Here is an 18,545-nt window from a genome sequence, read left to right as displayed (position 1 = left end):
AATGCGAAGAGGGGGAAGGGCGGTTATAAGAAGCCGTTCGACTTCGACTTCGACCTCCGTTTAATCTTCCTTTTTCCTCCTATTTCAAATTGTAATGTGGGCTACAAATAGCGGTCAGTAAGTATCAAAAGTAATCTCTCACAGAGTATACATTATCGAAACCGCCCAAACATTGGCAGGTGAGGCTCATACGTCAGGTGTCCCATTCCACATCTGAATCAAATGGAACTGATTCCGGCGGAAATCAATCATAATTCTTCCTTCTCCGTGGAATCGGGCCGTCCATTCTCCATCCGACGGTACGTCTATAGCTTGGGCAGGCGGCGCAGCGCCATCACTTGCTCACGACCGTCCAACAACACGCCGGTGGAACATCCATCGACGTCGTCGTCGTCGTCGTCGTCCCAACGAAATGCGATGCAGTCAATTACATGGGCATGGGGGAAGCCGTTCCCGAGTCGCATTCATGTTGGTGGTCATTTTCGTCAAGGTTTGAGGAAGACATGGATGGACATGTCGTGGCCGTTTAGTTATCGCCGGTTGGCGCGTAATGTCAACATGATTGACTCCCTCGTCATTCCGAGATTGGGGATTCGAGTGGGCATTTCGAGTGAGGTCGGAAGAATATCCACTGGGATTTTTTTTTGTACTTTCGAAAAATAAAGGACACATAAGAAAAAATGTTTAGAAATTTTGTTTGGTAATCAGCATTTATTGTTATTTAAAGAATGATGTCCTTCATATATATATATATATATATATATATATATATATATATATATATATATATATATATATATATATATATATATATATATATATATATATATATTGAACTTGAGCACTCGCTATAAATAAGAGTCCTATAGGCATGGTTTGGGATTCTGAATTTTCTTTTTTCATGTATCGCATTAAATGTCGTATTGACTCGAGCATTAAAATTAAGTTTAGTTTATGAAAAATAAATTAGCTGATAGACCACCTTTGATCGAGGATACGCTACTATTATTTTTATTATTAATTCGAGTATTTTTTGGTCCATCAAATATATTATTGATGGTTGAGTTAGTGCCTTGATCAGTTGGTGACGTATTCTACTTGAGCAATTTTAAACCATCATTTAAAGATCATCTAATGTGAGTAAGTAATAGCTTGGCCTTCAATCGAAGATAAATATGAATATAGTTCCTCGTTTTAGAATCAATCCTTATCTCATTAGTTTTCACAATTCATTTTAGAAGTAGACGTCATTTTTAATTTTATTTTTGAAATAAGATAATTATGCACGACACATTAGTAGAATTATCATCATTGTCATTGTTTATTTTTTAATTATTTTTAAATTAGAACCGTTACATGTGACAGCTAGAGCAACATTGGCTATGACGATTATTGATACATGCGATGACTACAATGATTGCGATGGTTGTAACAATACCGTTGTGGTGGTATCTGTTGGCTGCAATCAGTATCACTAAACGTTGAAGGCCAATGGGGTTATTGGGCGAAGTGTGTATACACAATCGCATCAAGGCAATCATAGGGGATCGTCGAGTGGCACACATGCACAGCTGTGCATGGGCATAACGATACGACATAACAATCGACGAGGTTATCGATCAACCGTGTGAGGATAGCCACCCCATTGTAAGCAACAGATGATTGATGACGTGTAGGCGATAAATGGTCGTTGTTGACCCATGCACGTAAGTACGATGAGACACATGGTGATGGTTGCTAGGGTGGCTGGCATTAGGGTTTCTTATGAAAATTATAATTTTACTCTTGTATTGGTCTTGTAGCCGTCAAAGTAACTTAGACTAATAACTTATAAAATTATATTAAGAAATTAATCTTAAATGATATTAAAATAATATTCATAATAATACTTATAATTATAAAATTTAGATAATCTTGAAATAGTAAATATTTCAAATAATTATTTGACGAGGTAGAATGATATTGTTTTGAATATCCTTATAGTTTAGGATTGTATACCCAAAGATAGTAACACTATTTTATGATGATAATATCAGTCCTCTATAAATATTTTTGTATAAATACTTGATATGCTAATATTTCTCTCAAATGTGAAATAGAGATCACATCAATAGTTTAATATTTATTGAAAAACTCAAAATATTAATACTATATTATATTATTAAAGTGGTACTTCATTGTATTTTGGTAAATATCTCTATATTTTTAGATTAAATTATTATACATAACTTAAGCAATTTGTACCGGATATGTTACACTTTGGTTGAAAGGATCATACACTTAACTATTCAAAAAATTATGAAACAAATAATTAAGATAAATGATCAAAAAATATTTAAAAGACTTAGTTTTATGATAATTATTAATAATATTTAAACTTTATTATAGTATATAATTAGCGCACTATAATATTTAAAAATTAATTTAAATTTATTGATAAGACATTGGTTGATATATTAATAAAAAAAACTATCTGAAATTTAGAATGATTGTATTTGAGGAATTTAATATTATGTCCTTAATACGATTGATAAAACTATAAACTCAAAAACTATCTGAATACAGTTGAGTCTTTTCTCGTATAATTTATTCTTAATTTTATTTCTTCTTAGTTTGATTCATTAAAATTTACTATAATAAAATTAAGGATAAATGAAACTTAAATGAGCTGATTAATATATGTGTTTAAAAATAAATTAGATTAAAGTAGAAAATATTCATAATACTTTGAATAATATTAAGGAGTGGATAATAATAAAAGAAAATTGAAGTGTAAATTATCTAAATTTATAAATATTATATAAACTCATATGAGAAAAATTTTCATAGCAAAGTGCTACTTCTCTATAAAGCTTGGGTTGGAAATGAAAGGTATAAGTCTAACCTTTGTATATTTTAAATCAAATGTTATAGAAATTTTTTTATGATAATTAGTGGATTAATTCAAATGTCTCAATATATGTTACCAATAATTGAGATCCAATTTATCATATAAACTAAAAGAGAATAAAATATTTATCATTATAAGGAACTATCTTAAAGTAAAAGTAATAGTAATTGGTAATTATCACCTAAGAGTCAATTGATTTGATGAATCTTGAGGATGAATATAATTCTAAAAATTTAAATTTTTAATCTAAATTTGTTAGGATATTATTTTCTTTTAGGATTGTAAACTTAATATATTTATGATTCAATAAAAGTTAACTTTTAAATTTTATATAATGGTCTATACAAAATTAATGTGAATATTGAGTTTACAATGATCCTATAATCAAATATTGGAATGAAACATAGTTTTATGAAATCCTTGAGATTATATATGATTATATCTATGAGTCACTCCATATTTCATGTTTTAATAGACATAGATATTTTATCACTTTTATATATTACATGTTGAAAATATGACTATCTAAGGTCTTAGGCTATTAACATATTTAGGTGTACATAAATAAAATTAAGAGATAATTAGATAAAAAAGTTAACAATTATCAAATTTGATAGGAGTGGTAAATTATCATTTCTGATTATTATATATTATATTTATAAAGGAAAAAAAACTTATAATTTATTATTATTATATATTATATTTACAAGAATTAGATTATAATATAGGGCTCAAAAGACTTCTCATTGCTTCCAAGCTATGAAAAGTAAGGATTCCAAAAATTAGTAAGATATAATAAAAAAAAGAGTTAAAATCAATAGACTAGAATGGTGTATGAAAACTCATCGAATTGCTTAACAATGATAAAAGAATCTGTTACATAAACATGACTGAAATGGCGATAATGAATGATATAATAGTTAGACTTGTGGCCAAAATTTTACTCATAAAAAATATATAAATCGTAATGAGATTTTTTTAAAATAATCTTGTTAAAAATTGTCATAACATTAATAACTCATTTTGATTTGAAGTTATATATGGATATGACATTAGTAACTCATAAATGAAATGTTGAATCAGTCTCATATAGATTTAGTATATAGTTTTATTCAACAAATAATAAAAATAAAAATGTGAGTCAAAATAAGTGTTTTTAAAATGACTTAAAAAAGAATTAAATAAAAAAATTCTTTATGTATGCACAATTGGAAGTTTATTATATACTTAAGCCTATGCTAAATTATAAATTAGTTTTACAGTTAAAATACTGGATGAATATTAGAGTTATCCAAGAATGAAAATACTAAAAGACTATAGAGAAAGTAATAAGATATCCGGAATGAACAAAGAATTATATACTCATATATTTGAAATTAGTTCAGCTTAAAATGACGATATTTTTCATGTGTTGATTTTTTAAATTACCTCAATAATAGGAAATCCATATTACGATTTTATATCTATATTAGTTAGAGGGATAATTTATAGAAAAATAAAAAAAAATATTTTATTTATAATAGAAGCTAATTTTATGGTATGTTTTGAGGCTACTAACCAAGTTTTATGACTGTGAAATTTTATTTCAGGACTTGATGTAGTTAGACTTAATTGTTAAGTTGTTAAAGATACTTTATGATATATCACAATAATTTTTTTTCTTTAAAAATGATAAGTATTATTGGAGCTCTATGCAATACGATATAAAATACTTTAGGGTTAGATAAAAAGAGTCTAGAAATAATTAATATTTATTAATAATTTGAGTTTCATTATATTGATTATTGATCCATTCAGACTTACACCCTAAAGTGTTTAAAAAAACATATTCTTATGATTGGGTTTGTAAGTAACTGATAAAAGATATGGTGATATATCTCTAAGGGACATTATAATTGATATTCTTATTTATATAATTAAATTAATTTATTTCTACTATCTCATTCATATTTATGTATATACATATTATTATTATTGAATGTGCTAATAAGATTATCTTAATTAGACAAATTACAAGGATCATTTTAGACTATATTAGGAAGGGCTAATAGTATTGTGATATATAGAAGAAAGTATAACAATGTTGATATACAACCGTTATGACTTGCATTGATAGTAAGACTTAATATAGTATTATATTTATTGAGTCTATTTTATAAATTTTATGTGTACATGTAAAATATTTTTTGAAAGTTTTATAATCCAATTAAATAAAATTATTTTTAAAATATTTTTATTTTATTTATTTTAATTTTAATTTTATTATATCTTATCAATTAATAAGCCAAGTAGGAGAATGTTAGATTATATAACCCTATCTAATTAGGTAAGATATATTATAAATATAATTGAATTCTGATTACGATTATCGACCCATAGAAAGGAAGTCCAACTATGATAAAATTCCTTATGATATGACCTTGATGGAAGGGATCTTGAATCTCGGATTTTGATATTGAAATCAATTGATGAAGTTATAATCTAATGAGCATTTGAGTGATGCAGGACTAACTTTGATCATGGAAAGATAAATTGATTGAAATAGGATAATTAAACGTTGGACCGGAGAGCATCATGTCAGAAGATTGGATGTCGGACTGGAGGATTGGTCGATGTGCTAAAAGATAGACTTCATGCCGTGAGTTCGTGCATCGGGCTAGAAGGATCAGACATTACGCCAATAAGATCGGATGTTGCGAGGGGTCAACATGCCAATGGATTGGGCAATACGTCGAAAAAGAAGATGATGCACCAAAGGATCGGACAAAGCGTTGGATGAACCAATAACATATCAGACAACATAGGATTCATGTTTATAATCATGTATTTTGATCAAAGTAGTTTAGGTTGTGATTAAGTTAGTTTTTGGTGTAACTATACTAACTCAATTAGAGGCTCATTGGTCCTAAACCAGGGTTGATTTGGGCATATTGGAAGACTCATTCAGTGACCTACAGTTGGGTCAGGCAATGACACTATCAGCCCAAGCAGTGGAATCATCTATGAGTTGGAACATATAAAGTGTATGTTTTCCGGAAGATTTCTAGAAGATCCAATGGTGGTATCACCCAGATGTAGTCTCCCATACATGACATGATGATGGTATCGCCCAAACAGGGCAGTGGTACAGTCAGTGCACAAGGTGGCAAGCGGTGGTACCGTCGAATACAGGCGGTGGTACCGCTATTACCCTGAAAACCTAGGGATTTAAAATTTTGAAGTCATTTGAGGTCTATAAATACCTCACTATTTCTTACTTGGATAGTAAGAAAAAAGATAGAAAGGCAAAATAATTCTTAAGAAAAAAAGAGTTGAAATCTCTCTTTAAGTTATTGAGTTCTCTCCTAAGCTTATGAAAATGAAAAAGAGTTGTGACAAGGATAGTTGATGTTTAGCCATTAAAAGAAGATCGTTAGTGAAAGCAAGTAGCCTCGACGGAAGAGGAATCAGGAGTGGATATAGATCGTGATAATTAAACCACTATAAATTTGGTTTGTATTTTTCTTTATGATTTTTATTCTTATTACAAACTGATTTACTTACACACTCCTTTTATGCACATTTTAAGTTAAATGTATTTTCGATATGGGTTTGATCATACAAATATGTAGATATGCATATATGCGGGTAAGAGGAGAGTGGATATGTGATATTATTGAAATATTATATATCTTCTCTTATCTCTCGTTAGTTACGTGAACCGGTAAATAAAATATTATAAATCATTTCTCATCTTCTTTTTGTCTCTAATCTATCACTCATAGTGATCCTATGAAGGTTATGAAGAGAGAAGAATATAAGTCTAGTTCTCGTTGCAGATCGATATCGCTATAGCTTTTGACTCTGGTAACGATGCCTCTAAAGATCAAATAATTTTTTTCTAAATAACATTGCACATTGTAAATTTAGATATATTGCTATCTGATTTCATATTTTTAAGATTACAATTTTTCACATAATAATAACATAAAGATAATTTTTATGCTAATATCGCATAGGTATAAATTGAGATTTAAAAAAAAATTAAGTTTAGTTTGACTTAATTAGCTAGTTTGATTTAATTAGCTTTGGAAAAATTAAGTCTAATTTGAAAAATTATCCTATTGACTCGAGCATTAGCATTAAGTCTAGTTTTTAAAAAATTAGCTAGTAACCACAAGGAAGACTCCATTCCTAGGCACGATAACTCTTATTTTTTATTATTTTATTATTAATTTGAGTATTTTTTATCCATAAAATTTATTATTGATGATTGAGTTAGTGCCTTGATTAGTTGGTAGTATATCCTACTTGAGCAACTTAAACAGCCATTTAAATATGGTTCCTCGTTTTCGAATCAATCCCAATCTCATTCTATTTCACAATTCATTAAATGAAGTAGACATCATTTTCAACTTTATTTCTGAAATCAGATAATTGCGCAAGACACATTAGTACAATTATCATCATAATATTTCTGAAATCAGATAATTGCACAAGACACATTAGTACAATTATCATCAGTATCATTGTTCATTTTTATCATATCTAAATTAGGACCATATTATTTTTTTAATAAAATCTCTTTTACAATGAGATAAAAAAAAATTTGAATCCCAATATTATTTTCCCTCAAGCATTCTTAACTTTTAGATTCTTGATACTATTTTCAACCCAAACTATTTTCCCTCAGGATGACATTAATAGATAGATGATTTCTAGGATTTGTAGCATGTGCTAAGGTCCTATATTTCTTTAGAAGGAAATAATATTGGAATTTAAAGATGTGAATATTGAATGCTACCATGTTTTAATTGTAATTTGACAGTTAAAATGGTATCAATACCATGACCCTTAGAGTATTTTATATTTTTGATATATTTAAAATTTCAACTATCAATTGATAAATGGGAGGGAAATATATGCTAGACAAAATCCACTATTTCCAAGCTTGCAAGAACATATATATGCTGCCAGGGGCAAATACTACATAGTTGTACTATTCAGTGATTGATCACATGACATAAAGGATTGTGGAATCCAACAGTATCCTACAGGATCACTGACATCTTTATAAACTTGTGACAGTGTATGCCTACTTTGCTGTGCTTCAAGACTCAAGTTGCAAGAGAAGCAATGAACAATGGTCTTCTCTTTTCCCCATCTCCGTGGTTAGGAAATCTAACACTGCAGTAGTACGATCGACAACAGCACATACAGCATTTGAGGTGATCAGGTGCACCCAAAGTTTCAGTGTCCGAGGGGTGCATGACCTGTTCATCACCTCTAAATTCAAGATTCTCTGCTGGTATATACAGCTCCAATGTGTTGCAGACAATCCGATAACAGGTGCTTCACCAATCATCACCAGTCTTTTGCAGATCCATGTGAGCTACTTCTTTAGCTTGTTTATTGCTCGATGTGGGCTCTGCAATAAATTTGGGCTGGTAAGTGTCACAACATAATGAATATAACACATGTTTCTGTATCAATCGAGTCCGAAAGTGCCAACAGCAGTTATTGTTCATATCACAAAGCAAATGACCAACCACCTAAATTCGAGTTCTATGGAGGACACTTACATGCACCTAATCTTCACCCATGTCAATGCAGAATAGGATGAGGGAGATGAGAGAGAACGGTGCACGACCTAATAAAAAATTGCTCCTGGAATACACCTATTATCTTTGCTGGTTTTCTGCGGCTCAATCTCATCTAAAGTTTAAATCACCTGAAATCACTGGAATAAAACACAGTATTCAGATTATGAGTTCTCTGAATCTGCCCATCCAAGAAATTCTCATGTTTCTTCATCTTGTCATCAAGTCGGGGACAAAAACAAAAAGAGTAGGACCGGAGATTTTGCATACAGAGAAGAACAGCAAAACCTAGCAATGCCAATGGTAAACAAGCTAATCATGATACTAGATTACGCAACAATGTCTGATGTACTTGGATATTAGAAATGACACTGCATCCACATGCAAACTCTACCCTTGTTATATATCTCAATGTAAACAAGGAAATTTCATTTACGCTTTACAAGTCAGTAATTACCGTGACCAAGCATTGCAATTTCTAATGCATCTTGAAAACAAACAAGCAGCTTCTAAAAGCATGAGCTTATCAAGAACCTTGAGGAAAAGCTGAATCAAGCTCGTGCCAACAACTAATTACATGCGGGCAAAATACTGCCAAGGAGGATCACAAAGAGATCCCCACTCCAAGCTTTCAAAATCTTCCAAAATTGTGTAGTCTAAGCATCTCCTCTAATAATTTAAATATACTGAACGAGTAATCCATTGCATACCGATCAGTCTCTCCAAGTGCTTATGATATTTCTATATTTATTGGATAGGAAGAGAAAGAAGTTAAAAATCGAAGGAAATCTCAATCATCAACAATGAAAGAATATAGCAGAAATTCGATACAAGATTAAATTGATTTGACACTTCTTATATCTATGAAAAAATATTTTTTTATTATGTAAAAAAACAATTAATTTCTCTTGAGTTAATTAGACTCAATTCTCTTTGAATCCACTAGAGATGACCCGTGGAAGCTTCTCTCGATCCTCTTTGAATCCACTAAAGAATAAGAGCACCTCGAGTATCTTTTTCTACATGCCAAACTTATAGTATATTTATACTCATAAAATTTAATTTTTTATTTAGATTTCTAATCTAAATCTTAATCCCATTTCAAATTCAACTGATAAGCCCATCAATTGATCTCACCCACATCTCGATTCTTTAATCGTGACAGGCCACGCGGTTAGATGTGGGTAGTCGCGCATGGGCCGGTGGTGCCCCTTGTCAGCTGACGTGACCTGACACGCTACTTCCGAAGCCGACAATTATATATCCACAGTTATATATCTCAAAAACACTACTAAACCAACATTTGCTGATGGCAATCTTCCTAGTCTAACTAAAAATAATAATCTAAATTAACAGTCAATGTCCAAATCACCATTTTTTTTATTGTTAAGATCAAAAAGAAGAAAATAATTTAAGAAAAGAAAAAACGATTTTGAGAGGCTCTCAATTTCAGAAGGTGGAGTTTGCATATAAGTATTGGCTTGTTTTAAGTTTGTTGCAAAAAGAACGGGCAATTCTGTTTTTTTTAACGGAAATATTCTGGAATTTCTTTAATACTTGGAAACATGTAAGAGATAGTGGTAAATAATGCTATTCTTACTCTGAAAACAGAAAAAACAAACAGAGTAGCCAAAGAAAACATTTTTTGCAGAGAAATATGAAAGTGTTAAGTGATTGAGAGATGGAGAGAGGCGTTACGTTACGGGGTTGAATCAAGGCAGGTAGAGAGCGGGGTCGGCGTCTTCCCAGTGGCCGTGGCTCCAGTACGCCGACGCGGGGTCGACAGCGGTGGCGAGATCGAAGAACGCCGGGTCTACCGACGCACCGGGCCAGTCCATCCCGGCGATCGCACACCCGGCGCCGGAGCCCGCCCCGCGTGGGTCGATCGCGACCGCCTGATTCGTGAACCCCGTCTGTGCGCTGATCTCCTCCGCAGCTTTCGACTGTGGCGGGAGCGGAACGGGTGGTGAATCGGGAAATCTGTTGAATCCCAGGATCGCCGGCGTTGAAGCGAGCGACATCTGGCTCGGGAAGCTCCCCGCTGCGGCGGTGGATGTATCCGGGAAGATATCCGCTGCCTGGACCAGTGGAACCTCCATCGTCGTCGCTGAATCGAAGGAAGGGGCCGGATCGGGGTTAGGGTCAGGAGGAGGGGTCAGGAGGGCCGAATTGGGGAAGGGGGTGGTGGACGTGGGCACATCGGCGGTTGCGAGAGTGGAGCAGCCGCTGCCACTGCCACTGCCACTGCCGCTGCTGGATCGAGGGGCGGCAGAGAGACGGCGGGGTGGGTCCTTACGCTCGGAGCCACCGGAGGGCTTAGACATGGAGGATCGCTTGGACTTGCGGCATCCGCCGCCGACCGGAACGTTGCGGAGGACGCCGCCTTTGGTCCAGTAGCGGCGGCAGGACTTGCAGAAGTGGCGGGGCTGGGCGAGGTTGTAGTTGTTGTAGTAGCAGAATTTGGTGTTGGTGGAGTCACAGCGGGGGCACTTGACGGGAAGCTGCGGCTGCGCCGGCGGCAGAGGAGGGTAGTCCCTGACGCGCCCTGCTCCTCCTCCTCCTCCTCCTCCGCCGGGGATCGCCCCAAAGTCTTGCATTCCGGTGGCTTCTGAAGGTTCCGGAAGCTTCAGAGGTACGGATGCCCGTCGGTAGATGCGAGAGAGAGAGAGAGGTAAGAGAACTTGGGTGACTCTTCTCTTCAAATTCTGCTTGCACTCTCGTTCAGAACTCTATTGGTGTTTGATGCATGAGCCACATAAGTAGCCAATTGGAAATATCTTCTGCTGGTCTCCGTTGCACAATGCCCATTTTACCCCCCATCATGTAGAACAGTGGAATAGACCTCCTCTAGAGTCCTATTTGATGATCCACCAAACCCAATATGATGCACAACGATCGTCCTTATGCCGACACCTATCAATCACAGGTTTACATCATGCTGAAGGTCAAAGGATGAGTCAGTCAGTCAATAAAATAAACGTTGATATGTACGGGACTGGACTTGAAGGATGGCCGTGTAACACATAGATGTACAATTTATAACCATGACTTATCATAATCGCTACAGGTTAATGTGTTGTTCATGTGACACTAATTTGTTGTCACTAGATATTGGGATAAACCAGTCAATCTACATTACATAGATGTCTAATTTATGACCATGACTACTTATCTATCGTATCGCTATAGGTTAATATGTTGTTCATGTGACACTAATTTGTTGTCACTAGATATTGGTGTAGGAGAGCCAGGGATAAACTAGTCAATCTACATTCCGGGAAGTGGAGGCGAGTACACTCCAACCTATCTTTCTTGAATCGTGTCCTCCCTAGAGAGAGAGAGAGGGGGAGGGACGGCCCACCAGCCTTCACGCCGACGACGGAGAGGCGTAGGTACGTCCGTGGTGCAGGCTCGCCCGGTCGGATGGCGACGCTGGGGCGGGGGAGGTACGGCCAAGCTCGGGTGGCTGCCCCACCGCCAAATCCTACTGTCGGCCACCCAGCTACTGGCAGAGGCCAATGGTTTCGTGTCGCCGCCCCACTCTGTTGGTCCTCCACCGGCCGGGCTTACCTAACGGCCTCCCATTGGGCGCCGAGCCAATGATTGCGCCGCGCCCAGCGAGTGTTGAGGTCCGCTACCTTCTCGTACGCTCCCCTCTGACACGGCGTACGTTGGACGAAGGGGCTACACCATACTGCCTCCTCCCCCCACCCTCCATGTGACCCCTCCTCCACTCTCGCTTCACTGCGGCCATCGTTGGGTGAATCCTCTTTACCCCCTCTTTGAAGGCAGAGCTCTCTCTCTCTCTCTCTCTCTCTCTCTCTCTCTCTCTCTCTCTCTCTGGGTGAATCCTCTTTGCCCCCTCTTTGATTATATATATGGTGCACAAAGACAGCCTTGGATTTTTTAACATGCTAAAACCTATGGATAATAAACAAGTGTACCACAACAAAATACATATCGTGATCCATGTCTACGAAGACGACGAGTGGTGGCACTGTGCTACATGCATTGGGTTGATGATCATGCACATATCCTGGTTTATTCATCGTAAATGAATAATATTATCGTTTTATCGAGATTCATAAAAAGATAATATATATAAATTGAAGAATAAAAAGTTAAAACGAATAAAATATATTGTGAAACCGAAATGTTAGTTCACCAACCTATGAAGATAGAAGGTGGTCAGTGAATTTTATTCAAAGTGAGCTGAACTGATATCGATGTCAGAGAGAGGGCAGGGAATGAGATGTGATTGCTTAATTTCCTGGAGGTGTGTGTGGTCGGAGGTCAGGGATGAGCTTTTGGCATTCAATGGATGTGGCTCCCAACGTTGTGTCAGTCACTATGCTAGATGTGATCAGCCTCGATACTGTATGGATGTGTGCTGAGAAAACCCCATGTAGCTCTAATGACACATTTGTAGGTTTGTGATACAAGTCATGATCCATGGACTCAATTCTCCTGACAAAAATTATATGGGTTAGCAGCACGCACAGTAGCGAGGCAGCGTTCAGCGTTAGACTGGGATGACATTGACGGGTCTTCTTCTTCTTCTTCTTCTTCTTCTTCTTCTTCTTCTTCTTCTTCTTCTTCTTCTTCTTCTTCTTCTTCTTCTTCGTCGTCGAGGTACTTTTGACGAGGAGTCTTAGCTGATGATCTAACATAGTAACTCACAATCATAGATTATTTTAGGGGGGACTGGAGGCCATGCACCATCCTGCACACCCTGATGCAGACACATCCCTTGGATAAAGGGAACATAACTTGTACCATCATGGATGGAGGCAGGAAGTGTGCAGCTGGGGGGGGGTGGGGAGTGAGAAGGAGTAGGGTTTGCCATGTAACCAAGCTTTCCCCATGGGCTCCATCTCTTGGGCGAATCACATGATGCCCTGCCCACCACCCTCTCCCCATCATCAACGCACATCATTTTCCAAGGCAGTGTGGTCACTTTGATATCCAACTGTTTCCCCACACCTTAACTCCTCCTCCTCCTCCTCCTTCTCCTTCCCCAACTCATTCTGCTTACAGCAAACAGGCCTACATTAATCACACGTAGCCAACCACTAGCTCTATGTGAGAGAGACTTTTGGGTGGACCTACAAATTCAAATGCACTAACAATTTAATTCATATTTTAAATATAAATTTATTTTAAATCATATCTCATCTAAATACCATAATGAAAATACTTAAATGCTGGTGATAACTCGTGATAGCATTAGTATTTTAGCATTTGCGAGATGTGAATCTATTTTTCTTTTTAATTCTAAAATTTTAAATTTATCAAAATGACTTAGTGATAAATCAACATGATCTATATTTTATATAAGATGAATTTTTTTTTATTTATTTACTTTTAAAAACTATTACTTTTTTATTTAAATAAATATGTTTTTAATTTTTATAAGATTACATACATAATATATATATATATATATATATATTACTTATTAATTTAAATAAAAAAATATTTTTTAAATAAATATTAAAAAAATTAAAATGATAAATTTATCATAAAATATTCAATGGACTTTTGAAATATAATTTTCTCAAATGATGCTTACTTTAATTACATATTTAAATTGTAGTTTTCATCTATTACTTATCAAATATAAAATTAAGAAATTTTATACTTATATAGTTATTTTAAATTTTTTTTCCTTTAATTATATTATATTATATATATATATATATATATATATATATATATATATATATATATATATATATATATATATATATATCCAAACAGAGCCTTTTAACTCGAACCACTCTTGTGTGCCCTCATTGTGCAGAAAGCACAGCGAGGTGTGATCCTCATCAGCCATAATAATGCAGGATGGTCGTGCGAGGTTCACAGGCAAAATATAGGTCGAGGGAGTTGTGAGCGTGGCAAGCAACTGCATGATCCAAAGGAAGGGTTACATCCGAGTCACATTGTTGGATGGGTCACCATCATGCGTTTCCATGTTTTCCTGTCAACCCATCATGATAACTTGTGTGCTGTCTTCCTCACCGTCTGGGTGGGCCCACTTTGAAATCAAGTGGATCTGCAGTGGCGTTCCTGCAGGGACCATGAAAACAATTCCATTGAGATTGCAGACTTAGCTTATTAGAAGAAGCTATTCTACTTGGACCATCTTTATTTTGGTGTCAACTCAACTGGCTGCTTCACAAAACTGCTTGCCTTGCCTTTCTCCCGGTCACATCAATCTGAGGTTTGAAGATGGATTTTGTATTTATATATATATATATATATTGGAAATAAGAAAATTATTTCAATGACTCTATCTGTGTCTTCTTATTTGTATCACCATTGTCGTCTGAGGTGCAAGCGGTGGGTTTTAGATTCTCATTAACAGAATCTAATTGTGTCGGCAGAGAAACCCTTTACTGGGGAGTTTTAGATTCTCATTAAGAGGCCATGTCAAGTTGTTTATATGCCAATTCATTTACAGTGCTGCTATGTTTTGCTGTAGTTCTGATCAAATGCATCTCATACACACCATCAGATTTCGGTACTCTTTATTAGTCTCGTATAAAAAATAAATAAATAAGATTATAATTAACTCGTATATTATTATTATTAATTTTAATTTAAATATTTTGATAAAAATGATTTAAATTTAATAAAATTGAGAAATAAATTAGATCCGAACGGTGACATGGCATTAAGCAAGATTTTTGGAATCCTTTGACGTGATTCTTCACACGATGTTCAAAGTGTTTCACTGGCGAGGGATGAAAGGGACAAGTCTGTCTCTTCCACCTTCACCACCATCGCCAGAGCCTTTTAATGCCTGATGGTGATGAGACTTGTGTCAACTGCTGCTCAGAAACAGGAAATATTTTGTTTGACATCATCATTATTTACAGGAGTTCGTGAATGCATCTCGACCTGCGCTCTGCTGGCATGACCTACAGGAGTTTGTGATGCTCCTTTCTCTTTCCCTGCATCGACCAGGAAGCTTATCAGCGGTAATATATACATACAAAGAAAAGCATAAATGGATCACAGATATTGTATAGGTTTCTTCAGTCCAGTTGGGATCAATGAGCATTATTCCACATATAATGCAAGAAATTAATCGAAGAGTTGGGAGCAACCATTAATACAATAATGTTCCAATTAATTAGACCATAAATGACAAACAGCAGAGGACACACAGGAAACTGGACACCCAAACACACTCATCATGGAATGCAAATGTGCAGTAACATCAGCAACTAAATCTTCCCTACCTACCAAAGACCTTGAGTTACTAAATCTTAATTCTTAGTTCTAACATGAGACTAAATCCAAATTCGATATTTATAATTTAAACTTAGGTTTTGCTGAAATATTATAGAACTTTTTTTGGTTAAGCATCTAATTTTGATATTAGTTTAAATTGTTTGCTGACAAGAAAAGTGAGTATAGTGATCCCAGGAGGTGCTTCTAATATCTGCTAAATATCATATGATTTATGTTAAGGAATGGAGGAGTTGATTGGACATGTCATCTTACTGTGATGACTGACTCTCCATGGCAGACACAATAGATTAAAATCTTCTGTTTGATGGACTCCTGTGATGAACTCCAACAACTTAATGAGGTTCTACTCTTGAGAGATTAATGTTCTCTGTCAATTACCTAACAATCCTCCATTTAAGTGCACATCAAATTAAACCCATTAATCGAAGGGGAACATCTTTGATGAAGTGCACAACAACACAACACATTTGCTCCTGCACTGTAAAACCATTGAGACCTTTACCTCACACTGTATACAAACACCACAATTATCTCCCAACCTTTTCATCAAATTAATTTAGTTAGTTTCTGAGAGGTCATCAGAACAACATAACGCACACACAACCATCATAACATCACTCGGGATTAATTACCTCTTTGGAAGACGTGACTTGTGAGTCAACGACGAGAGAGAGAGAGAGAGAGAGAGATGCGGGGGCTGTCGACCTCTGCGGCTGAAGATTTTGGTTTTAGGGAGAGAAGACGAGCGGAAGAAGAAGAAGAAGAAGAAGAAGAAGAAAACAAAATGCCACACATCAATCACCAGCTGCTAAATTCCTAAGATTTTGCTGGTCTTCCAACCGAACACTGAGACTGAGAGAATCGCTGTGTAGTTTTGCTGACTTGCGAATAATCTTTCGGCATTGGGTGTCGCTACCAAAACTTCTGCTGGAGGACATGGGGAAAGTGACATAAAAGCTCCCTGAATGGGGATGTAAAAGCTCTTCTTTTCTCTCCATTATCTAATCAAATCCAAAACATGAGATCCTCAAATTAGTGTAGTCCATCCATTACCGATATAGTTCCAAGTTTGCCGCAGAAGTTTGCTCAGGATGAGTTCATCGTAGAAGATGTGAAGTCGTCCAACGTTGTGTTTGTGAAAATGTCAGATGGATGCTAAGATACGTATGATTCATACAACGAGGAAAGATATCCTCATATACAATATAAATTGCGTGTCACAAGACACCACGAATCTTTCCACAACTGAGTGTCATCTTCATCTCCCACCTTGTGTGCGGGTTCATGGAGCTTTGGTACTAAGGATTCTTCATCTAATCCGACATGATCGTGACTCATCACTTGCATATGTATAGTTGAAGCTTATGACCTCATGACGCTTACCGGACATGAGGAGAGAAGCAGATGTCTGAGATTGCAGATAGAGTTGATCACTAGAAATTACCCAGAATGATTGTTCTTATGATGAGTACCACAAAGACCAACTATGGCGACCTCATCTATAGCAAAGGCAGCTCAACACAAATGATTTCTGCACAGAGAGAGAGAGAGAGAGAGAGAGAGAGAGAGAGAGAGAGAGAGAGAGAGAGAGAGAGAGAGAGCCAGTGGTTCTTTCGACGTTTAACCTCTCCTAAAACATCCCCTTCCTTGGATAAAGGCACCCCATGAGAGCAATGGTGTGTCCCAGCCGGTATGTGAGCACTTCTATCCTCAGCTTTGAGCCATATCCACAAATTGCATGCTCCGATCCCATGATGCTATGGCCATGGCTACACCATGACATCAACATGCTCCTACTATCATTCTGTGGTGAAATGCCTGTCATTGTTAGCCAACCAGCACATAGTTTAATGGTAACAGCAGCAGGTGGCTGTGATATTATCAGAGGGTCCAGCATTTGCATATCACTGTTTGATGGTGATCAGACGACCATAATGGAGATGCTCCTCTGCGCGAAACACATGCATGTATGCATCGAGCAGGATGGTGAGCTCATGGGATGCATGCACTATAAATCGACTCACTCAACCTTCAAGCTTTCATCCTCCTTCCCTCTTCTTCTGATGCAGAACACTGTAACCATGCATCCCGGGGAGATTGCCGGCATCTGCTACCTTTCACCTTCGAGTTCAGCTTCTCTCCGAGCCCATTACAGCATGTCACAGAACAACATTACCTCCTCCCAGTTCAGCAGTCTCTTCGGGCCATACATCGCACAACAATTCCAGACCGAGCCAACCATGCAAGGCTTCGGTGCGGTCGGCCACCAACTGAGCGCAGCAGAAGAGAGGAGGAAGAGAAGGATGATATCGAATAGGGAGTCGGCGCGGCGGTCGCGGATGAGAAAGCAGAAGCGCCTGAGCGAGTTGTGGTCGCAGGTCATCCATCTGCGGTCGGCCAACTGCCATCTGCTAGATGAGCTAAACCGTGTGAGGAGAGAGCGTGTTCAGATCATCCATGAGAACGACCGGCTGAGAGTCGAAGAAACTGAGCTCCACAAGAGACTTGGGAATCTAATCCCGGAGTTCGCTTGTGCTCCACGGCGCGCAAACCAGTCTCAATTTCATGGGAGCTGAACCAGTGAACCGACAGACAGCTGCCTGCGTCCGCAGAGGGAGATGCTTCTTTTTCCTCTGCTTTCCTCATTCTTCTCGTTTCAGCTTTCTGTGACATGCAGAACATTAGTTTCTTGCCATACAATTCCACCTAATTTTAGCTGCATGCTGAGATCTAAATAAAGATGTCAAATTCTGCTTGACAAACTTCCGTAGACTAATCCATTCAATTAGCGTAAATCAGAAGGAGGCAGCTCG

The 18,545-nt window shown here is 36.6% G+C and overlaps 1 protein-coding gene across 3 annotated transcripts; it reads right to left on the bottom strand.

Annotated features, from left to right (window-relative positions):
* Positions 1-7,790: 7,790 nt before the first annotated feature.
* Positions 7,791-12,181, bottom strand: LOC135673095 (dof zinc finger protein 4-like). 3 transcript variants are annotated; one of them, XR_010513228.1, is made up of 3 exons: positions 10,168-12,181; positions 8,452-8,609; positions 7,791-8,297 (listed from the first exon to the last, which is right to left on the bottom strand). XR_010513228.1 is itself a non-coding variant. In XM_065181834.1 (2 exons), the coding sequence occupies exon 1, from the start codon at positions 11,064-11,066 to the stop codon at positions 10,182-10,184; it is 885 nt and encodes a 294-aa protein (XP_065037906.1). In that variant the 5' UTR covers positions 11,067-12,178; the 3' UTR covers positions 7,791-8,297; positions 10,168-10,181. The 3 variants fall into 3 exon arrangements, 1 of the variants encoding a protein (XP_065037906.1); XR_010513229.1 differs by having other exon boundaries at positions 8,520-8,609; XM_065181834.1 differs by lacking the exon at positions 8,452-8,609 and having other exon boundaries at positions 10,168-12,178.
* Between the last annotated feature and the right edge of the window lie 6,364 nt (positions 12,182-18,545).

This window comes from Musa acuminata, chromosome BXJ1-5, assembly GCF_036884655.1.
Source record: "Musa acuminata AAA Group cultivar baxijiao chromosome BXJ1-5, Cavendish_Baxijiao_AAA, whole genome shotgun sequence".
Taxonomy (NCBI): Eukaryota; Viridiplantae; Streptophyta; class Magnoliopsida; order Zingiberales; family Musaceae; genus Musa; species Musa acuminata.
Note: the sequence above shows the minus strand (reverse complement) of the source record. Positions and strands in the feature narration are given on the sequence as shown.

Coding starts and splice junctions, on each gene's coding strand:
- LOC135673095 (XM_065181834.1), bottom strand. CDS start 11,066: ATGCAAGACTTTGGGGCGATCCCCGGCGGAGGAGGAGGAGGAGGAGGA.